The sequence below is a fragment of the Phoca vitulina genome, unplaced genomic scaffold (assembly GCF_004348235.1).
Source record: "Phoca vitulina isolate PV1807 unplaced genomic scaffold, GSC_HSeal_1.0 scaffold35, whole genome shotgun sequence".
NCBI lineage: Eukaryota > Metazoa > Chordata > Mammalia > Carnivora > Phocidae > Phoca > Phoca vitulina.
Genome location: NW_022589738.1, coordinates 17221207 through 17242728, shown reverse-complemented (window position 1 = coordinate 17242728; position 21522 = coordinate 17221207). Strand labels below are relative to the sequence as shown.

Genomic DNA, 21522 nt, shown 5'->3' with positions numbered 1-21522 from the left:
GGTCTCATTTCACAAGCAGACCAGAGCACAACTAGTTAAAACTTGCCAATTTCAGGCCAGGGACCAAAACTGCCCAGGACAGGCAAAGAGAACCTCCGCAGATGACTTGCCTGAAGGATAGAGCACCCAGAACACAACAGCAGAGTGCATGCAGCCAGAGACACTCCCTGAAGCGCCAGGCTCTGGACACTACATGACCTCTTCTTCATAAAGCCATTACTTTCAGGAGTAGGAGACATAACTGCCTTTTCTAATACAGAGAAGAAGGCAGGACTTAGACAAAATGAGAAGACAGAGGAATTTATCCCAAATGAAAGAACAAGATAAGGACATGGCCAGAGATCTAGGCAGAACAGATGTAAGTAACAGAACTAATGGAGAACTTAAATCAATGATCATAAAGATACTCAATGAACTTGAGAAAAGAACGGAAGTTATCAGTGAGACCCTTACCACAGAAATAAGAGAGTTACAAAAGAATGAGAGATGAAAAGTACAATAAGTGAGAAGAAACATGCTTGATGCAACTAAACAGCAGGCTGGAAGAAGCAAAGGAGTGAACTAATGTCTGAGAAGACAAAGTAAAGGAAAGCAATGAAGCTGAACGAAAGAGAGAAAGAAGAATTACACAAAACAAGAATAGACTTAGGGAACTCAGTTACTCCATCGAACACAGTAACATGTGTATTACAGGAATCCCACACGAAGAGAGAGAAAAGAGGGCAGAAAACTTATTTGAAGAAATAATAGTTGAAAACTTCCCTAATCTGGGGAAGGAAACAGATATCCAGATCAAGGAGGCACAGAGAAGTCCCACCAAAATCAACAAAAGCAGACCCACACCAAAAAACATTATAATTAAACTGGCAAAGTGTAGTAATAAGGAAAAATATTTAAAAGCAGCAAGACAGAAGAAGACAGTTACTTATAATAGAAAACCCATAAGGCTATCAGCTCATTTTTCAGCAGAAAAGACTCCAAGTCAGAAAGGATTCGCAGGATATATTCAAAGCGCTGAGTGGGAGAAATTGCAGCCAAGAATACTCTACCCAGCAAGGCTAACATTCAGAATAGAAGGAGAGATAAAGAGTTTCACAAACAAACAAAAACTAAAGGAGTTTGTGACCACTAAGCCAGCCCTGCAAAAAATACTAAATGGGGACTCTGTGAGTGGAAGAGAAACACCAAAAGTGACAGTATGAAGGTAGGAAACCCAAAAGCAGTAAAAATGAATATTTCTATTAAAAAAATCAGCCAAGGAACACACAAAATAAAAGGATGTAAAATGACAACATATACCTAAAACATGGGGAGGATAGGAATAAAGAACGGGTTCAAACTTAAACAACCAACTTAATATACACTGCTATAAGTAGATGATGTTATATACAAACCTAGTGGTAACTACAAATCAAAGAATAATAGATATGCAAAGAATAAAGAGAAAGAAATCCAAATAAGTCACTAAAGAAAACCAGCAAGCCATGAAAGAATGATAAGGATCAGAGAAAATCTCCAGAAACAACCACAACACAAGTAATAAAATGGCAATAAATACATATCAATAATTACTTTGAATGAAAATGGAATAAACGGTCCAATCAAAAGACAAAGGGTAACAGAATGGATTAAAAAAAAAAAAAAAAGAAAGAAAAAGATCTGTCTATATGCTGCCTACAAGAAACTCGTTTTAGACCTAAAGACACAGGCAGATTGAAAGTGAAGGGACAGAAAAACATTTATCATGCAAATGGTTGTCAAAAGAAAGCCTGAGTAGCAATACTTATGTGGAACAAATTAGACTTTAAAACAAAGACTGTAGTAAGAGGCAAAGATAGATACTTTATAATAATAAAGGAAACAATCCAAAAAGAAGATACAATTGTAAAAATTTATGCACCCAACATGGGAGCACGCAAATAGGTAACACAAAAACAGAAAGGAACTAATCCATAATAATACAATAATAGTAGGGGACTTTAACACCCCACTTACATCAATGAACAGATCATCTGAACAGAAAATGAAGAAGGAAACGATGGACAAGATGGATTTAACAGATATATTCCAAGCCTTCCATCCTGAAACAGCAGAATGCACATTCTTTTCAAATGCACGTGGGGTATTTTCCAGAACAGGTTACGTATTAGGCCACAAAACAGGACTCAACAAATTCAAGAAGATCAAAATCATACCATGCCCCTTTTCTGACCACAACGCTATGAAACTAGAAGTCAACCGCAGGAAAAAATCCGCAAAGACCACCAATATACGGAGGTTAAATAACATGATACTAAATAATGAATGGGTCAACCAGGAAATCAAAGAAATAAAAAAAAATATGGAAGCAAATGAAAATAAAACAAGAAGTCCAAAACCTTTGGGATGCAGCAAAAGTGGGTTCTAAGAGGGAAGTATATAGCAATACAGGCCTACTTCAAGAAGCAAGAAAAGTCTCAAACAACCTAACCTTACACTTAAAGGAGCTACATAAATAACATTAATGAAGCCTAAAGCCAGCAGACAGAAGGAAATAATAAATATTAGAGCGGAAATAAATGATATATAAATGAAAAAACAATAGAGATCAATGAAATGAGGAGCTGCTTCTTGGAAAAAATTAATAAAATTGATACACCTCTAGCCAGACTTATCAAAAAGAAAAAAGACCTAAATAAAATCACAAATGAGACAGAGAAATAACAACCAACACCACAGAAATACAAACAATTTTAATATTATTATGAAAAACTATATGCCAACAAACTGGACAACCTAGAAGAAATGGATAAATTTCCTAGAAATATATAAATTACCAAAACTAAAACTAAAAATTTGCACAAACTGATAACCAGCAAAGAAACAGAATCATAATCAAAAAACTCCCAACAAAGAAAAGTCCAGAACCAGAAGAATTCACAGGTGAATTCTACCAAACATTTAAAGAGGTAATACCTATTCTCAAACAATTCCAAAAAAATAGAAAAGGAAGGAAAACTTCCACATTCATTCTATGAGGCCAGCATTACCTAGATACCAAAACCAGATAAAGACACACACAAAAAAGAGAAATACAGGCCATTATCTCTGATGAACATAGTTGCAAAAATCCTCAACAAAATACTAGCAAACCAAATCCAACAACACATTAAAAAAATCATTCACCAAGATCAAGTGGGATTTATTCCTGGGTTGCAAGGGTGGTTCAATATTTGCAAATCAGTCAACGTGATGTATCAATGAACAAGAGAAAACATAAGAACCACAGGATCACTTCAAAAGACACAGAAAAAGCATTTGATAAAGTACAACATCCATTCATGATAAAAACCCTTAAAAAAGCAGGTTTAGAGGGAATACCCCAACATAATAAAGGCCATATATGAAAACACCCACATTTAACATCATCCTAAACGGGGAAAAACTGAGAGCTTCACTTCTACAATCAGGAATAAGACAGGAATGTCCACTCTCACCACTTTTATTCAACATGGTACTGGAAGTCTTAGTCACAGGAACCAGACAACAAAAATAAATAAAAGGTATCCAAATTGGCAAGGAAGAAGTCAAACTTTCACTATTTGCAGATGACCTGATATAATATATAGAAAACCCAAAGACTCCACCAAAAAACTGCTGGAATTGATAAACAAATTCAGTAAAGTTGTAGGATACTAAAGCAATGTACAGAAATCTGTTGCATTTCTATGCAACAACGAAGCAGAAGAAAGAGAAATTGAGGAATCAATCCCATTTACGACTGCACCAAAAACCACAAGATACCTAAGGTATAAACCTAACCAAAGAGGTGAAAGACCCGTACTCTGAAAACTATAAACCACTAATGAAAGAAACTGAAGATGACACAAAGAAATGGAAAGACATTCCATGCTCATGTATTGGAAGAACAAAAACTGTTAAAATGCCTGTATTACCCAAAGCAATCCACACAATTAAAGCAATCCCTATCAAAATGCCAGCATTTTTCCACAGAGGTAGAACAAACAATCCTAAAATTTGCATGGAACCACAAAACACCCTAAATTACCAAAGCAACCTTGAAAAAGAAAAGCAGGAGGCATCACAGTTAGAGACTTTAAGCTATATTACAAAGCTTCAGTAATCAAAACACTACGGTACTGGCACAAAAATAGACACATAGATCAATAAAACAGAACAGAAAACCCAGAAACGAACCTACAGTTATATGGCCAATTAACCTTCAACAAAGCAGGAAGGAATAGCCAATGGGAAAAAGACTGTCTCTTCAACAAATGGTATTGGGAAAACTGAACAACAACATGCAAAAGAATGAACCTGGACCATTCTCTTTCATTACACACAAAAATAAACTCAAAATGGATTAAAGACCTAAAATGAGATATGAAACCATGAAAGTCCTTGAAGAAAGCACAGGCAGTAATTTCTTTGACATCAGCCACAGCAACTTTTTTCTAGATAGGTCTCCTGAGGCAAGGGAAACAAAAGCAAAAATGAACTACTGGGACTGTATCAAAATAAAAAGCTCTGCACAGCAAAGGAAACAATCATCAAAACTAAAAGGCAACCTATGGAATGGGAGAAGACATTTGCAAAGGACATATCTGATAAAGGGTTAGTATCCAAACTATACAAAGATCTTATACAATAGCCACCCCAAACCCAAATAATCCAATTAAAACAATGTGCAGAAAACATGAATAGACATTTTTCCAATGAAGACATGCAAGTAGCCAACAGACACATGAAAAGATGCTCGACATCACTCATCATCAGGGAAATGCAAATCAAAACTACAATATCACCTCAAACCTGTCAGAATGGCTAAAACCAGTAACATGAGAAACAACAGGTGTTGGTGAGATGTGGTTAAATGGGAACCTTTTTCTTACACTGGTGGTGGAAATGCAAACTGGTGCAGACACTGTGGAGAACAGTATGGAGGTTCCTCAACAAGTTAAAAACAGAACTACCCTACGATCTAGTAATTGCACTACTGGGTATTTACCCAAGGAATAATACGAATTCAAAGGGATACATGCACCCCTATGTTTATAGCAACATTATCTACAATAGCCAAATTATGGAAACGGCCCAAGTGTGCATCAACTGATGAATGAAGATGTGGTATATATATACTAGGGAATATTATTCAGTCATAAAAGAGAATGAAATCTTGCCATTTGCAACGATGTGGATGGAGCTAGAGAGTATTACGCTAAGTGAAATAAGTGAGTCAGAAAAAGACAAATACCAGATGATTTCACTCATATGTGGAATTTAAGAAACAAAAGAGCAAAGGGTAAAAAAAGAGAGGCAAACCAAGAAACAGACTTAACTTTAGAGAACAAACTGATGGTTACCATAAGGGAGGTGGGGGGGGATGGGTTAAATAGGTGATGGGGATTAAGGAGTGCACTTGCCGTGATGGGCACTGGGTGATGAATGGGAAGTGTTGAATCACTATATTGTATACCTGAAACTAATATTACACTGTATGCTAACTGGAATTTAAATAAAAACATAAAAAAATAACTGATACAACTTTCCAGGAATAATTCTTAATACATTTACTTGGACATATGACATTATACAAAGGAACAAAATTAACTTTATTTAGAGATGGTATGATAATATACACAGAAACCTGAGAATCTAATTTTTAAATCTAGTAAGAACAGGTGTGTGGGAGATGGCATTCCATTAAAATTATCCATACCTAAAGAGAAGTACCATATCATCCAGCAATCCCACTTGTGGGTGTATTTTCAAAGGAAACAAAACCATATCTCAAAACATATCTCAAAAAACACATCTCGAAGAGGTATCTGTATTCCCATGTTCAATGCAGCTTTACTGATAATAGCCAAGATATGGAAACAATGTTTAAGTATCTGTCAAAAGATGGATCAAGAAAGGGGCATCTGGGTGGCTCAGTTGGTTAAGCGTCTGCCTTTAGGTCAGTTCATGATCTTGGGGGCCTGGGACTGGGCCCCACATCCAGCTCCTAGTGAGAAGTCTGCTTCTCCATCTCCCCTTTCCCCCCACTTGTGCTCTCTCTCTCTCTCTCAAATAAATAAAACCTTAAAAAAAGAAAGATGGGTCAAGAAATTGTGGTATATAAATATAATAGAATAGTATTACAGCCTTAAAAAGGAAGGAAAATCCTGTCATTTGCAATAACATGGATGAATGTGGAGGGCATTATGCTAAGTGAAATAAGCCAGACAAAGAAAGACAAATACTGTTTGGTATCATGTATATACAGGATCTTGGGGGGACGATATATGAGGTGATGGGTATGTTAATTAACTTGATGGGAGAAATCCTTTCACTATATATATGTGTATCAAATCATCACATTGAGCAGTGTATCTTACAATTTTATTTGTCAATTACACTTCAATAAAGCTGAAAAATAAAATAACCCCAACCCAGATTTATGATTAAATTTAACTAAAAAATTTTTAAAGAAACAAACAAAAAAACCCTGCACCTCCATCTCTACGATAGGCCTCCTTTTTGTCTTTCGAACATAAACTCAGTACCACAACGCCACTGTAGTTGGTAACACCTCTTTATTAGAATGACCCAGCAACACACAGGCACTCCATCAGCCCCAAATGATTTTTTATCACTGGCTCCTTCTCTCCATTCAGGACTCAGCCCAAATAGCTCTTGCTCAGAGAGGCCTTCCTTAACCACTCTTGTTAAAAAAGTATTCCCTCACTTTGGTCTTAATTATGGTCTTATTGTTTAATACTGTGACGGTAATGTGGCAACAGGGCCCTCAGGGTTTGTAAAGTGATACTAAATTATTTCTACATTTATTAGCAGGAAGACTTTCTATATAAAGAAACTTTCACTGAACTATTTGGTTACCTAGCAGTAGCCACTAACCATATATGACTACTTAAATTTACATTTTATAATTCCATATTCATAAATAAATATTCATATAAATCAGCTGAAGTATAAAAAGTAACTTTCTACTGCTAGCTAGGGAGGGAGGGAGACATTTTTGCTTTTCTTAAATTTTTACCTGAAAATGAAAACCCTTGTTATAAGTACTAGAATAGAGATTTTTCAATCTTTTCATATGCTTACAGTGTCCATCTTCTGTCATCTAATAATTATATACTCTGCTTGCCATAAATTTTGTTCTTCTCGTTTTGTTTTGTTTAATCTTAACGGGAACTAAAATTTACCAAATGAAAGAATCAATGGAAGGAGGGCCCTGGCCCCATAGTACCTTCACAAGGTTAAAAGATTAACAACAAAAGACAACTTCTCATCAGAAACAATGAAAGCTAGAAGACAATGGAATGTAAATTTTAAAGTGATCAAATGAGATAATAAAATAGAATTCCACCACCAGCAAAAACTCTTAAAAATAAAGGTGAAAAGGTGCCTGGGTGGCTCAGTTGGTTAAGTATCTGCCTTCAGCTCAGGTCATGATCCCAGGGTCCTGGTTCAGAGTCCCACATCAGGCTCCCTGCTCTGCGGGGAGCCTGCCTCTGCCTCTCTCTCTGTCTCTCATGAATAAATAAATAAAATCTTTAAAAAAATTAAAGAAATAAAAATAAAGGTGAGAATGGGGCGCCTGGGTGGCTCAGTGAGTTAAGCACCCAACTCTTGGTTTTGGCTCAGGTCACCATCTCTGGGTCGTGAGATCAAGCTCCACGTCAGCCTCCATGCTAAGCCTGGAGCAGCTTGCTTCAGATTCTCTCTCTCTCCTCCTCTGCCCCTCCCCTCCTCTCTCTCCCCCTCCTCTCAAAAAACTAAATTAAAAAAATAAAAAATAAAAGTGAGAAAACTTCTGCTTCAGCTAGTAACGGACCACTAATCTCACTAAGAACTAGAAAATTTTAGGGGGAAAAAAACAGAACTTCTCATTTTGAAGGCAGCAGAAAGTTCTGAGGTAATAACAGAAGGAGTGAAGACTCCAAGGAAAGAACAACTTTGGAGAGGGAGGGGATTTCTGTAGCTGCTTTCACCCTGAGGCCTTTGCTGATTTGGCAAAAACCAGCAGTTGGCAGGAGGCTAGGATTAGCACTGGCAGGTAAAGACTCTGATCCACAAGGTGATGTAATTCTCATATGCATCTTCTCAAGGTGGATAAAATCCCTAGATTAGTAGGGTATCCAAACTTGAGTGTGCATAAATTCTTATTCAGTGGGCACACATGTGGGGGGGGGGGGGGCTCAGCAGATGAAGTGTCCAGGAATCCGATGTTAATTTTTTCAAGCACCCCATGATAGCCCTGAAACTAAAGAGACCTTACAAAATATATGTACAAACGTTAACAGTATTTTTTTTTCCCCAAAAAGTGGTTATTAAATTTATGTTTCAGGTAAACTCCGATTACTATTTAATATTTTACTCTCATACCAACTTATAACTGATTTTCCATCCCACGGTCAAAAATAAATGTCTATATGTTATACCTTTTATCACACACTTAGCAAAATCTTCCATACACAAAAACAAAATGTTCTAAAATTAAACTGAAAAGGTTTTTTTAAGTATAGCAACCTTAAAAGGATTGAGATCAAGAGGTAACTCTAATACGCCTTTCAAATGGTGACACATGGAAGGGATAGTTCAATTGTAAGAAAAAGTAAAACTAAAAAAATGCGTTATAACAACTATCTATGAACATTTTGCAAAGAAAGTCATTCCACATCAAGAATAAGAGAAATCTTAAATCATTTAAGGCTGCAGATAGTTCAAGTTTAGAGGCAAAACATATTAAATGAAACTTCCTCATTCATAGCAAGTACTGTTTCACTACACAAAATCTTGATCACATTTAATGAGTATAAAATACATGAAGGAGATAATGCCCAGAATCCCATTAAATTTTATGTATGTCTGACTTTACTTACAATGATATGGGTGATCACTTTAAGTAAGGTAAGTTAAAACACTTACCTGGGTTTCATATAAGTGGGCAATGTGAAATTGAACTGCAAAGATGATGGAAAATAAAAATCAATAACAATATAATAGTGTTTGGGGTAAATTAAGTAAGAATATAAAATGTCAAACATAAGCACAATCTACACTATACAGATTTAACGAGACATAACTTTTATTTTTAATAAAAAAATATACAAGCAAACACACTAAAGAACATCAACATAAGACGCCACATGTATTCACTGTTGCTCACTATCAAATTTTGTCAGTGTAATTATTAAAATGAACATTAAAATCTATAGCAAGTGAGTATACGCCTTACAAAGTTCAAAACTGCAAGATGAAGCAAATATAGAAAACTCCTATAATCTATGCATTTCAAAACATGGTATTTAAAAACTGAGTTCCAAGACAATAAAATATAGTAAAGTCAATATATGATAAAAAAACATATAAAAACCAAAGAAAGCCTCTAATTCCTTATACCACATTTCATAACAACATTTATAAAAAAGTCATAAAGCAGGATGATGCTGGAAATAACATACAGAGGAAATGAATTGTTGCATTTCTCTATCGGTTCTTCAGAATTAAGAAAAAAAAAGTCAAAAACCACTTAGAAGGCAAGAATAGTAAACAGTCCCAAGATTAACAAATATGTCTTGAAAATCAAGTAAGAATATATTTTAGCTTTTGTTTGCAGCTCTCCCTGATACCAACACCAAAGTATGAATGATTCAACAAAAGCAACAATGAACCAGGAATCAAAATTGGATTCTAGCTACTTCAATACTATAATTTTCATTCTTCAATGACAACTCTCTTTTTAATGTTCTAACTACCTGGATTTCCCAGCTGGATTTACACCTTTCAAATTTATATGCAAAAATGTTGATGTGGATCTTTAAAAACAAGGTCCACAGGACTACCATCAAGTATTCACTGCTGGATGCACCATGAACTAACTCTCTCACTGATTCATTCCTCTAACTGTAAGATTCACCTGGGAGGCTTGTTAAAAATAGAGATTCCTGGGGCGCCTGGGTGGCTCAGTCGTTATGCGTCTGCTTTGGCTCAGGTCATGATCCCAGGGTCTTGAGATCAAGCCCCATTTCCTCATTTCGGGCTCCTTGCTCAGCGGGAAGCCTGCTTCTCCCTCTCTCACTCCCACTCTCCCTCCCTGTCTCTCTCTGTCAGATAAATAAATAAAATCTTTAAAAAAAAAAAAAATAGAGATTCCTGAGATTATGATTCAGTGAGCCTGCAGCGTGGCCTGGAAAGCTGTCTTTTTAAATCAGTTCTGCAAGAGATTCTTATACCTGTTCTAGACTAGCATCTGGGAAGAACTAAACTAAATAACCATAAAGAATAAAACAAAATATATGAACTTTAAAATACAACATTTTTAGATCAAAAGTAAAACTACATCTCTCCATAAATCGTTAAATATTACATGTTTAATCAGAGACGAGGCAAAATAAAAATATCTTTAGAAGATTACAATCAGCTTTTTGTGAAAAACACATAAAAACAATAAAAGCTCTACATATATAGGGCGCCTGGGTGGCTCAGTCGTTAAGCATCTGCCTTCGGCTCAGGTCATGATCCCAGGGTCCTGGGATCGAGCCCCGCATCGGGCTCCCTGCTCTGCTGGAAGCCTGCTTCTCCTTCTCCCTCTCCCACTCCCCCCTGCTTGTGTTCCCTCTCTCGCTGTGTCTCTCTCTGTTAAATAAATAAATAAATAAATAAATAAATAAATAAATAAATAAATAAAAGTTCTACATATATAGATATCCCCTCTGCCTGTATCTGCTGAGGGCTTTTATTTTCCATTCCCCTTTTCCAACACAGCCCTCCCTTGAGATTCCATTTCCAAATCTTACCTCACTACATCAATGGAAGGAGACTGAGAAAGAGATGAAAAATCTATGCTCATTTCCCCTGATCTTCTTACTTCTCTAACAAAGGTGAGAAAGAAGAAAAGAACAGCAACTAGCTAGCATCCTACCACCACCCCAAACTTCCTCCAAGCTCAGTCCCTAGGCCCTCCCTCCATCTAGGGCTTTCCTACGCAATGAATTACTAAATACAGTGCCATCTTTTGTAGTGTGAAAATTATCACATATTTAAATTCTTAGAAGTCCTCTTCAAGAGGAACATAACCATACAACTAAGAAAAAGCTCCACTTGGCTAAGTCTCAAAGTGGAAATTTTTAACAAATACTGCTATAAAAGGTTCTGAAATTAAACTTTATTCAGAAACTATACATTATTTTTAGAATGAAAAGAATTAATTAAATCTAGAGAAAACAATTTTATCACAAGGGGCCATCATATAATGAAGTCTCACATCACCACAATTCTACTTTTAAAACACCAACTGTAATTAATCCCTCTTAAAAAGCTCTAGAAGCAGTAAGTGTATCTACTTACTTTTTAATTGCATAAATGAATTGTGCCATAAGAGAAATATCTCATATAGATGTTTTTTAAAAGCTTACTTAATCCTTTCTATAATCTTCTGATCTTTGTAGTATCACAAAGTAATATGTAAGATTTCAAAGAATAGTCAAGGTCTGTGGCATACACAAATAGGTGATGACGTTAAAAATTCAAAGAGAAATAAGCTTTGCAAAGATAATAAGAGCCTGGTACTTAAATTGTAATAATGTCTGGCTCAAAGTAGGTAGTCTACATTTGTTAGTGCTCTGTGAGACATTAGCCATTACCGTGGTTATCATGTAATCATGCAGACAGCCTAAAATAAACTACCCAAATCAACTGAACTATAATGGCCTAATGTCTCTAAATGAAGCATGTTCCCTTCCATCACAGTAACCAGCGTTGTAGCACAGAAAGTCCTGAGTCCAGGCAAACTCCTCAGTCCTGGGCAAAACAGGATGTTGGTCACACTCCCTCCTATTTCCTTTCTCAACAACCAACAGAGACATAGTAAACTTGAAGATGTATTCATTACGGTTCAAATCATCCTCTTCACGTTCAACAGGAAGTTTTCTGCCCAATGGTGCTCATTCTACAGATGTAGGTGTTTTCCTCTCAAGCAAGAGCAATGACCTACAACTGAGATTTAACCTCAACAGGCTAGAATAAAATGAGGATTTACCAAAATATTTAGTTTGACATTTATGAAACATCCCTCAGAAGTTATCATTCAAACTGACATATTAGTTATGAGAGTTTGCTTTAAGGTACTAGATATAATCAATCAAATGAAAAGGAGCTGTTTTCTTATTCCTGTATAATTAGGAAAAAGTATAAATTAAGATTTTAATGGAAGTGTATCAATGCATTAAATTTTGTCTAATCTAACCTCACCTTAGAAACTAAAATACTGCTGCACTTGTTACCTTCCCACCATTTATTCTGCAAATACACTGATCAGTTTCATTTAAAGAAAATAGAAATCTTTTATGTTTTCTCAGGAAATTGCCTCTAGTAGCAGTATGAGATAATTGGTCCAGTTTAGATGATGATTTAATCCACACCATGTCATAATTCATGTAATAGCAAGTTACATCCTAATTTCTATAACCTTTTCATATATTCCATCATTTTCTTAGGCATTTTTAACACTGACGCTATTTTCACTTAACGCCATCCTCTAGGGTTAGAGCATGAGTCACTTAGAGCAAAATACTTTCTCAAACCTAGAATCCTTTGACCTTAAATTTTCATTAAGAATGATTCAACTTTTTATACATATTTTTCAAGAAAGAAAGTTTTAAAGAAATCCAGCTTGAACCCAATGAATATCCTTAAAACTTTTATTGGCTACTATTACACTAAGTATGCCAACACTTACTTATGATAAACACATCATAAACCAATCTGCTTTTGGAAAGAAACATACACAGAAGCAGAAAATAACTGTCCGAAAAAAAAACACTGTAGCAGAACATATTTCTCACATTCTTTAATTGAAAAATGTCACTTCAAACTTTATATATGATATGTAAAAGTAGAATAAAAAAATTCAAAGAATGTTTTCATAATTATCAATAATTTTAATACCACACAGCAGGAATCAGTGAGCTATCACTTAAGAATCTTTGCATATGCATTTTTCCTTAAAGACTGGCAAACCCTGCTTTTAATCCCCCAAGTCATCTACAATATAATTATTGCACAAATAATCAATCTTGTTCATTAGTGCAGACAATTTTAATTCAACAACCCAGTTCACTGGCGTATCTATTTTAGACACAGGCTGTTCACAATAACTGGTCTCACATGTTCCATTTGTACAAGTAGCCATGGCAACCAATACAGTTAGATCCAACAATTCCAAAAGAAAAATTACACAGGACTTTCACTATCATCATCATCATCATCATCATTACTAATTATGTGCCATGAGGTGATCTGAATACATGTAGAAAACTATTACTTAAAAATACTTACTTTCAGCATTGGACAAAGTGCAGGGATTGCAGTCAACCAAAGCTAACTGAAAATGCTGCAAGAAAAGAATGAGAAAATCAGTGCACTAAATTCAGTCATATAAATGTGTCTTAATTTTCAGGCACGTAAAGTCTAACATAATCATGAAACTACGCTATGCAAATAAAACATACTAGACAACCAACTAGAATTACTTTGTACATTTATTGCTGATAACAGGCTGTTGGGTTACTTTCTTGAGACAGCTGAGAATGGAGAATTAACTTAATCAAGTTATCCTATGTATAATTTTGTTTATATGAAAAAAGCTTCAGAAAAAGTCTTCAAGTAAATAGTATCAGTTATAGAGCAGTTTAAATAGTTTAATCATGGGGCGCCTGGGTGGCTCAGTCGTTAAGCGTCTGCCTTCGGCTCAGGTCACGATCCCAGGGTCCTGGGATCGAGCCCCGCATTGGGCTCCCTGATCCACGGGAAGCCTGCTTCTCCCTCTCCCACTCCCCCCACTTGTGCTCCCTCTCTCGCTGTGTCTCTCTCTGTCAAATAAATAAATAAAATCTTTAAAAAAAAAATTTAAAAAATAATCATTACTTTAAAAACAAAGTAAAAGTTCAATGGTATTAATGTCAGAATACCACTGCTTATCTCAAATGAGACATGAACTTTAGAAACAAATGAAATACTATGACAATAAAGGGTAAAACTATCTGCCCTTACTGATTCTTCAATAATCATTGTATTTGGTGCCTTCTTTTTTTTTTTAAGATTTTATTTATTTGTGAGAGAGAGAGAGAGAGAGAAAACAAGCTGGGGGAGGGAGAGGGAGAAGGAGAAGCAAACTCCCTGCTGAGCAGGGAGCCCGACACAGGGCTTGATCCCAGGACCCTGACATCATGACCTGAGCCGAAGGCAGATGCTTAACCAACTAAGCCACCTAGGTGCCCCTGTATTTGGTGCCTTTTAAAACTATGAAATACTACCAAGAATGCATCAAATAGCCTGTGTTGAAGTTCATCTATGAAATATAATTATCTTTTTAGAATGCATGTACTATTATATGTGTAGGCAATATTCAACCACTAATAGTTTACAATATCCATGTATAATAACATCGTTATCATCCTGCCTGAAAAATACATGTTAAAATTCAATGGATAACACTAATTTCTAAGAACACAAATCACGATCAAGAACACTGGGTAGGTGGGGTGCCTGGGTGGCTCAGATGGTTAAGCGTCTGCCTTCAGCTCAGGTCATGATCTCAGGGTCCTGGGATCGAGCCCCACATCGGGCTCCTGGCTCAGCGGGGAGTCTGCTTCTCCCCCTCCCTCTGCCTCTCCCACTGCTCATGCTCTCTCTCTGTATCTCTGTGTCTCAAATGAATAAATAAAATCTTTAAAAAAAAAAAAAAAAACACTGGGTAGGGGCGCCTGGGTGGCTCAGATGGTTGGGCGTCTGCCTTCGGCTCAGGTCATGATCCCGGGGTCCTGGGATAGAGCCCCGCATCGGGCTCCTGGCTCAGCGGGGAGCCTGCTTCTCCCTCTCCCTCTGCCTCTCTCCCTGCTCATGCTCTCTCTCTCTCTCTGCATCTCTGTGTCTAAAATGAATAAATAAAATCTTTAAAAAAAAAAAGAACACTGGGTAACATTTGACATCCATCTACTTTATCAACATTAAACCTGGTATATAAACTAAGAAGAAAACAAGTACTAGAGTTGGCATAAAATCCTTAGTATAAAAAAAGTAAATCTCTCTGAACTCTTCTAAAAAATATTTCCATATATGTACATTTAGATTTTCTGAGTCCCTACAAGATTTTATCATTAAAAGTAATCAATAGCCAAAGTATAAACCCTTTTTTAAAAATTGACAATAAGCTCGTTCCTAACCACAATTCAAATATCTAAATAGTTGTATTTTTTATAACTACTGGACAAACTGAAAATTGACATGCATAATGACAACTAGATATAAACTCAAGAAGACTTTATCAAGAGAAATAATCATTAGCAAGCTTTCAGTACTATATTTCAATACAGAATGAACAAAGCTGCACTTGGACAACTAGAACCCTCAATTAACAAAAATAAACTAATGTCAGCTACCCAGTGTTACAGTGAAAGAAAAATCAGAAGGCATCGTTTGGCATGAACATGGTAGCCATCATATTCCTTCATGAATGTCTGTAATGCACAAGCATAATGAGGCAAGCCTACATTTGCAGTATTCTTTAAAATGTAAGGGCTGTAATATTCTGAATGGGCAAACCACTAACAAAATGACTATGACCCTTAAATATTAAATATTTAATCCATTCAACAAATGTTTGTCAAGTATCTATAATGCCCTTAAGACAATGCAGGCACTAGGAATACAACCGTCAATGAAACAAAAGTGAAAGTTATTTGTCATGGCTGACTAAGTGGGAAAAAAAAAAAAATCCAACATCTGAACACTTTAAGAACTGGAACTGCTTTTATTAAAAGGAAACAAAACAAAACAACAAAGAACTGCCTTTATTCTCCCCTGGCCTTCTAAGCAGACTGGATGTATACACTCAAACGTCCCTTTAGTGTGCTACCACAGCAACAGAAATCAGACTCTTTTAAAGAGTATTTGTATACCTGAATCTAACATAACATTGTATGTCAACTATACCTCAATAAAGAAAATAAAAAGTGAGCACTATGAAAGCAAAGCGTGCTTTATAACCACTTGTCTTCCTGTGGACAAAAAGTGCAGCACAGTATCCACACATTCCAACTGTACGACATTTCTGAGTCTCATCTATCCTGTTGGCATATGTAGAGAAGAGAAGACAGACGTTTCCTAACTGAGCCATCAAAGGATACAAACTGACCTGCAAAGAAAGTCTTCAAGATGGCAGTATTTTAGTTTTACTATTACAATGATGTCTCACAAAGAGCAGAGAGATGCAGAATTTGAATTGCCTAGACTACATTTCATCTATCAATATGCAAGCTCCTGCAATGAAACCTGGCAGAAGCAATTCTGGACCATGATTTATGTAAGTATTAATCAATCTTAAAAGCACCAATGAAGCCACTGATGTATCATTTCAAATCCACAACATCATGAAATATTAAACATTTCCAAACAGCAACAATATAGAAAAATTACTTGGCAACAGAGTACATATTCAAAAACATGCATGTGAGAATGAAGGAACTTACAGAATAATTACTAAGTATAAGAAACTAAGAAAAGCCACATAAAACTACCCCATATAAAGAAAAACAAGGATACACTTCCCAGTAAACTGAAGGGAGATGAGGGACTGGGGTGGGGATGACATGACCTCATTTTGATTTCTCATATTTAAACCAGATGCAAAATAGATGTACCTATTAACATATAAGCCAGCAGAAATGACTATCAATTATAATAATCAGCCCCCAGGATCCGAAAATACCATGGTAAAATATCCAGCCCCCATCCCTGCAACCAACAGAAGCAGCTAGGAAACATCTGTGCCTCACATGGAAATACTGCAGTACTGAAACTGACTATTGCTGTGTGAAATAGTTACTATGTGGTAGAGGCTTCTGCCCTTCAAAGACTACATACAAACCTCAAGGCAGAAAGCATTCTATAGAAAATTAATTTCCAAGCAAGATTTACCAAACACATTTTTTTAATGTTACGGTGATTTTCTTTTATAGAGCACTTCTGGTCCAACTTAACAAAAAGGATCTATTCATAATAATTTCTGTTGACATCTTTATTACCAAAGTCACCTTTTGTTTTAAAAGCTTTTATTTCAAAATAACTTCATAGCATTTTGCTTTATATAAATTAAGGAACTTGATTTCTAACTGGAGGAGGAGAATCTATATTCATGTAATTAACATATAAAACTCAGGTTTCAAGACTTTCTCTTTAAACTGTTTTACTTCTAGCTGTATAGTCTGTGATTATCTCACGAATCTTTTCAATTGTAGAACCCTTCAACTATATTCCCAATCCTGAAGACAAGCAGTGATATAACTTTTTGGGGGGGGTAATTAACAAATTATTTATGTGTGCATAAGTTATTAAAATTTAGAGCAATGTTTGGATTCCAGATCCAATCTTGGATGTTCTGAATCAGTGGGTTGGAGCTGACATCCTGTAAACCAGAAAAAAAGGTTCTACAAGTTATTCCAATGCACAATCAGGGGTAAATGCCACTATTTTAGTTTTTAAATTGTGTCCTTGCCCCCAAAAACTTTACTTCAGACTATTTAGACAAGGTGTGTGTAGTCGATACTGTTGTCTCTATTCAATTAGTATAGACACAGCCTTTAGGAATAAAATGTTGGCAACACCAGGCACTGTGCTATGGCTATGCATCTACGAAACTGAATGCACTGCTCACTGAAATGAATGTTCTATTAGAAGTTTAAAAGACAATTCCCTAACGGAATCCAAAAGATGTAGATGAGGGGAAAAAGAAAAGAAGTAGTACTTCAGGCTGAGGAAACAACTTAAAATTATTTTTACACAGCCCTTATGAAAGAGGGCTTTATGGACCATTTTAAGTGAGAAGAGGGAAGATAAGTAGTATACTCTTCCAAGTCAAGTGATTTTTTCTTTTTCATTGTTACAGATTGCCACAATTCTAAAAGTAGGAATTAAAACCAACAACTTCATTCCTAAACCTAATAGTCTATGATAAATGGATGAGACTAGGGAAAGGTCCAGGGATGTGATGGTACTTCGGGGATTTGGTCTCTGAAAATGAGAATACAGAACTGAAAGTGGAAAGTTCTAGTAGGGCTTATGTGTCACACTGCTGGATAAGCTGATATGATTGAGGTTCTTTCAAAGCCCTCAAACTCAAGTTCTTCTGATTCTCTGTAACACAAGGTTATTATAACTGTTTTGAGGAGAAACTCTACTGCACACCAGTAACTAACAGCTAATGGATCCTGGCAATCTTCACTCAAAAAAGAAGTTTCCAATCTGGAGTCCTCCAAAAGTACCCTTAACAAAAAAGTAAAAGAAAAGACACTATCTCACGAATCTTACTTCGTTCAAAGATGTTCAAAATCTTACTTCTTTTCACAGCCCTTCTTTATGGCTCCAGACTTCTGTCTGTCTATACCAACATCTGATATCCCTCGGGTACTTCCACTCAGTATACTCCCAAAGGACTCATTGCCATTCAGAGCCTTTCCACCTACTTTAGTTAAAAAAAAAAAAATGAATTAAGCCAATAAATGAGGAATCTATTTCCACACTGAATGAGTTAATAAATTAACTCCTTAAGATTTATAGAATGTATTACCTCTCATCCATCCATCCACTGAGAACCCATTTATCCCACGGGTCTTGCTCATCTTTTTTCCTGTAACAGTGTCCTCATACCTAGTCTCCCAACTCATTTCTATTGTACTTTACGAAAGTACAGGTATACAACGGACTAGAAATTTTAAAACACTGGTTCTACTATGCCAAATTATGAAGGAACTTATATTGGTATCCAGCCAATTACCGACAGGTCCCCATTAAAAAGCCACACTCTTTACCTTTAAAATCCAAAAAAGTTCCAATGTTGACATAGTCTAGGGAAACTTAAATATGTAAATATTAGGGAGAATTTCTACATAATCTTCACTAAATTAAATAGATGCACTGGCATTACTGACTGAAGAATATGGGTGTTATTACATCTTATTTTGCATTTCCTTCCTTCCATGAAGGAAATAATTAAGAGTCTGCCAGGATGTGAAAATTAGAGGCATTATATAAAACTATCAAAATTATTGTACTTTTATTGAAGTAATGATCATACACTGCCTCAAATATATAACAAATGTAAGCAATTATCATTAACACCATTAAAAAGTAATGAAATAAAATTCTGAATTAATTATATGGTGTTAAAGAGGCAACCAAACCCCCCTGGGGGGGGTGGGGATATATCTGAAGCAGGGAAGAAAAACAACAAATACCATGTAGAAATGTCACCCTGGAATGGACTCTGGTTCAGATAATATTAAACTAGTTAATAAATTAAGAATTGATACCCCCACCACTCACTAAGCACATGAAATCTTTATTGGCCAATTTAATGGAAAAGTAAAACTGTATCATTGGAAAGTAAGCTGGGCATTAACTTCACATTTCTGAGGATGGGCAGAGTAGCAAAAATACAAGTATTAAATTCTAGGATGGGAAATGGATTTCACGAACAGTATCTACACTGGTCCCAAACTGAGGAGTTTTAGATATAGCAGACAAACTGAGAACTAAGAAAGGGGGCTAAAAAAACTTGTCAGATTCTTCCATATATCTATATCTATATATATGTACGTATATATCTGTGTGTGTATATAAATTTAATCTTTACAACAATCTTGTAGAGTGGGGACAGTTACTCGAGTACTACAGACACAAGAGGATCAGAAGAGTTAAGCATCTTGCCCAAGGTCACACAATTAGTCATATGGCAGGGTCAAATTTTAAAACCAAATTTGCTTGCTCTGAGAGCTGTTTACATAGTACCAAAACAGAATGAATCTGTTTGAGAGATACATTTTGGTAAAAAAGTTATTACCAGGGATACAAATAAAACAGGAGGACCTGGAATCTATTTCATGTGTAGGTGAAAATAAGAAATTTATTATGAAAATAAACTGCATTTTATCATCGAAAACCTGTAGATGCTATATCCCTCTTCAAGCATAGGGAAAGAAAATGAGGTGAAGACCTGATCTATAATGGACGGATTGCCCACACCACCCCACACCAAAATACTCTTTTTTTACCCACCCCTCACTCCTCCACCAGACAAGAACAGTGTATTTAGGGAATTGAGCCCTGCTCCAAAACTGGGCCTACACCTACAACCACATCTTTGATAAGGAATCAATTGAGAATGACCAGTGCTCATTTCTGGCCAATGAGATGCAAAGAGAAGTATTGTTGAAGAGATCAACAGGAAGTCAGATCTTTCTCCTTTATGACATGATGATTGGATATTTACTGAGCACTTACCATATGCCAGCACTATACTAAGCACCTATACCACTACTCTAAAATATCTTTTTATATGAGACATGAAAAATGAATCATCTCACTTTGATTGTACCCTGCAACTTTACTGAATTCATTTATTACTTCTAATAGTTTTTTGGTGGGGCTTTTAGGGTTTTCTACATTTCACTTTGATTGTACCTCGCAACCAGCCTTAAGAATAAGCCAACACAGAACAAAGAAGAAAATGATTCCTTGATGAAACCTTGGATCAGCTGAATCAACCAATCTGGAAGGCTATACTTCACATGTATTATACAAGTTACTTTTTTTAAATTGTTATTTTAATCAGCTTCAGTTGGGAGTTTCTGAAGTTTCTGGTTATCTATACCAAGAAATGTGCTTCTAGGAAACAGCTTCAGTAGTTGAAAAGTCAGAGGTTCCACATCTATCCATATGAAACTAAAGTACTAGCCAGTCCACTTTAGGAAAATTGGAGGCCATCTAAGGGGAAAGGGACATATCACTCCTTCCGATTCCTACCTTCATTTGCAATACCTCCTCCTTGACTAAAAATGATGATGCCTAAAATTCTCCTTTTGAAAACAGACAAGGAGTAATGGAGAGAGAAGCCTAAAAAAAAGCCGACGTCAAAATGAGATAAAAATCAAAGGCAACCTTCTTGTTATGGGGAAGAGAAATAGCAAGGACTCCTAAAATTCTTTTCTCTGTTCACACAAATGAAATAAACATCAGGATGATTATCAAGTATTTTAACAAGAAGACTGTACTTAACTTAAAACAAATTTTTTTTATTTTTTTAAAGAGTTTTTTGCTAAAATTGCTATGACTTGAAGGTTTGTTAGCCTTTATGCCTGAACAAACAAAAGTTGTACACAGGAAGTCTCTACTGAATTTGAGTAAGCAGGAACACTGTCCAACACTGTTTCCCCTGATTAAAAAGGATTTTAAGTATTGCCACCTTCATAGAAACAGAGCTCTGCATCCACAGAATTATGTAAGACACCACTATACTGATGTTCAGAGATAGCCAAATTCTATAATATGGGACATTATCTGATTATTTTTTCCACTCAAATATATCTCCTGAGCAACATTTACCAAGCTGCTATCAAAAACATGTCCGCCACACATAATAGTTCTATTGTGACAATACTTTAAAATGATCAAGTAAGTTTA

At 35.8% G+C, this 21522-nt stretch overlaps 1 protein-coding gene across 9 annotated transcripts in view; it reads right to left on the bottom strand.

Annotated features, from left to right (window-relative positions):
* Nucleotides 1-21522, bottom strand: part of KDM6A (lysine demethylase 6A) — a 204283-nt gene that overhangs the window by 76240 nt on the left and 106521 nt on the right. For all 9 annotated transcript variants that reach the window (XM_032426664.1, XM_032426669.1, XM_032426663.1 and 6 more), the window contains 2 exons: nt 13345-13399; nt 8935-8969 (listed from right to left, as the gene is read on the bottom strand). In XM_032426664.1, coding sequence (XP_032282555.1) covers nt 8935-8969; nt 13345-13399 — 90 coding nt within the window. The remainder of the gene's footprint in view (nt 1-8934; nt 8970-13344; nt 13400-21522) is intronic.